The following is a 2,500-nucleotide window of genomic DNA, read 5'->3' on the forward strand; positions in this document are numbered from 1 at the left end:
ACACTAATACTAACTGCTGTCATTTCAGACATTTTGCTTCTTATCCTCTACATTTTATATTTCAAGAGAAAGAATTAAGAATTCAAGTTTCATCACCTATAACATGTTTGGATCTCATTTTTGTATGTATTTAAAGTGAGTAAATCCATCCATATGCCCCCCCCCCCACTGTAATTCCTTTCTAGAAGATATTAACTTTTACATGCTTACTAGGTGGCAAAACCCTCTGCAACTTATAGTCTGGAAAATGCACTAATTGGAATGTAATCTCACACACTTTGTGTTATTTTTGTCGGTACACTTTTTGTCTTTCCGACATCGCACGCTGTTTACCAACTACTTCAAATAATAACAACACATAAAAACGTTTTTTGATGTAAATGTAATAATTCATGCAGTAGAGGGTTAGAAGTTAAGCAAGGATAAGTTTCGGTTTCCGCTGATTGGCTGTCTGTCCTGTAATCTCTACAAACAGCTGTCGCATTGTGTGCTGATGGTACACACACACACACACACACACACACACACACTAGATCTGAGAGTGTGTCTGTGATCTTCCCTCTTTTCCTACACAGTCAATAGGAGAGAGGAGAATGATGAGGATGATGAAGGATAAAAATGGAAAGGATTGAAGTGCAAGATGCTGCACTTCCTGCTGTATAATTCATATCCTGTGTGTGTGTGTGTTCATTCTCAGGATCCCTGGGCGTCTGAATGACAGGAGGACGCCGTTAGGCGAGCTCAACTGGATCTTCACTGCCATCACAGACACCATCGCATGGAATGTACTGCCTAGAGGTCAGAGGTCACGCTCTTACTACACACACACACACACACGAGTCTTTTCCCAAATGCTAGCTTCAGTTACTTGTTAGCGTCCATTAGGGTCCAGTACAAAACTAAACTAAAGCAAACTTCCCATGAAATTCCTTCTCCACTGAAGGAGAATCCCTGATTCCACATGAAAACACAATCGCGCTTGAGTTAGCGGTATTCAGGCGTTGAACAGCCCAGAGTCGGTAAAACAGATCTCTGAAAAGTCACATGACTATTAGCTCGCACAAACTAAAGGAATAATCTCAACCTATTTTGTTTCTCAGTCGGAAAAGGGAACCGCATGAAGCCGTAGACAACGACATCGGCAAACCATGTTTACTGCTGACGATCTGCTGCCGCGAAGCAAGACACGCCCCTGGGGGCGGGACTTATACATTTTAAAGAGCACTTAAGAAATCAATTTTAAAACACGAAAAATCACCTAAACAATTATTATTTTTTTTAATATAGTGTCATCCTGCTGTCCATAACACTCAGGGTCAAATGCAGAGAGTTCTGAAACAAGTTCTGATCTGGATTTCACGAAGACGCTACGACGACAAACTGAGCATCTTAAACTCGAAGTCTGAGACGTGGTTCATGTGCGAGTGCGGAAGCTGAGTGAGCGGGAATCTCTCGTCTCACTTCCTGCCGTTAAATTAAACATCGGCGATGGAAAAGTAGTGCATAATGGAGCAAACGCCCTGGGTTTTAATCCCACACACACACACACACACACACACACACACACACATTACGATAACATAATTAGATTTTATACAATTTTATTAAATCTCAAATCTCACTGACACCATTAAGGTTAATGAAAGTTAATAGCATTATTCATGAGCGGCTGAAAGAAGGCAGTTTTCGAGTTATTGGAATATGAAAGATGAAAATGAAAGATGAAGCGTGTGCATGCGTGCGTGTGTGTGCACGTGTGTGTGTGTGTGTGTGTGTGTGTGTGTGTACGTGTGTGTGTTTATATGTATGTGTATATATGTGTGTGTGGGTGTGTATGTGTTTGTGTGTGTGGGTCTGGAATTGTAGCCAGACAGTGTAGGAGTGCTCGTGCTCTGAGTGATAGTGTATCAGTAAATAAATCTGAAACAGTTATGACGTTAACATCGTGCTGTATCGGAGTATTTCAGTATCGATACTATATTGCCGATAATATCATTATTGTGACAAATTGTCACAGTACACGTTTCTGAGATTTTTTTAATAATCACAAACAGAATGGAGTTTGAAATCACCTGATTTATGCTTTTAACTGATTTATTTGTGGTTTTTTGTTTTCTTTTTACAAAATCTGTCAAACTGTATTATTTTAACGAGTTTTTAGTTTTATTCCTTTTCAGTGCTTAATTACTACGGAAACCCTGAAGCGGAAAAACATTTTGTCATTGTTTCTAATCACTTATTTTAAGATATTATCTTAAGACGGTGTTTTAAGATTTTGTCCTTATTTGTCATTTTTCAATGTAATATCTTGTTTCGACGCCATAACTCATCATCATGTTATTATTTTACTTTAAGTATTTTGATTAGGGATGCACCGGATGTTCGGCAGCCGAAATTATTCGGCCGAAAATAGCACAAAAAAAAAAAAAAAAAGCATTTTCGGTGTCCGGCCGAGTAAGTGAAAATGCCGAATAAATTTGACCGAACAGTGACGTGTTTG

At 39.1% G+C, this 2,500-nt stretch overlaps 1 protein-coding gene across 2 annotated transcripts in view; it reads left to right on the forward strand.

The window, feature by feature from the left end:
* The window catches only part of rptor (regulatory associated protein of MTOR, complex 1), a 100,674-nt gene that overhangs the window by 47,715 nt on the left and 50,459 nt on the right, over positions 1–2,500 (forward strand). For both annotated transcript variants that reach the window (XM_017481138.3, XM_017481139.3), the window contains exon 9: positions 698–798. In XM_017481138.3, coding sequence (XP_017336627.1) covers positions 698–798 — 101 coding nt within the window. The remainder of the gene's footprint in view (positions 1–697; positions 799–2,500) is intronic.

This window comes from Ictalurus punctatus, chromosome 12 (genome assembly GCF_001660625.3).
Source record: "Ictalurus punctatus breed USDA103 chromosome 12, Coco_2.0, whole genome shotgun sequence".
NCBI classification, from domain to species: domain Eukaryota; kingdom Metazoa; phylum Chordata; class Actinopteri; order Siluriformes; family Ictaluridae; genus Ictalurus; species Ictalurus punctatus.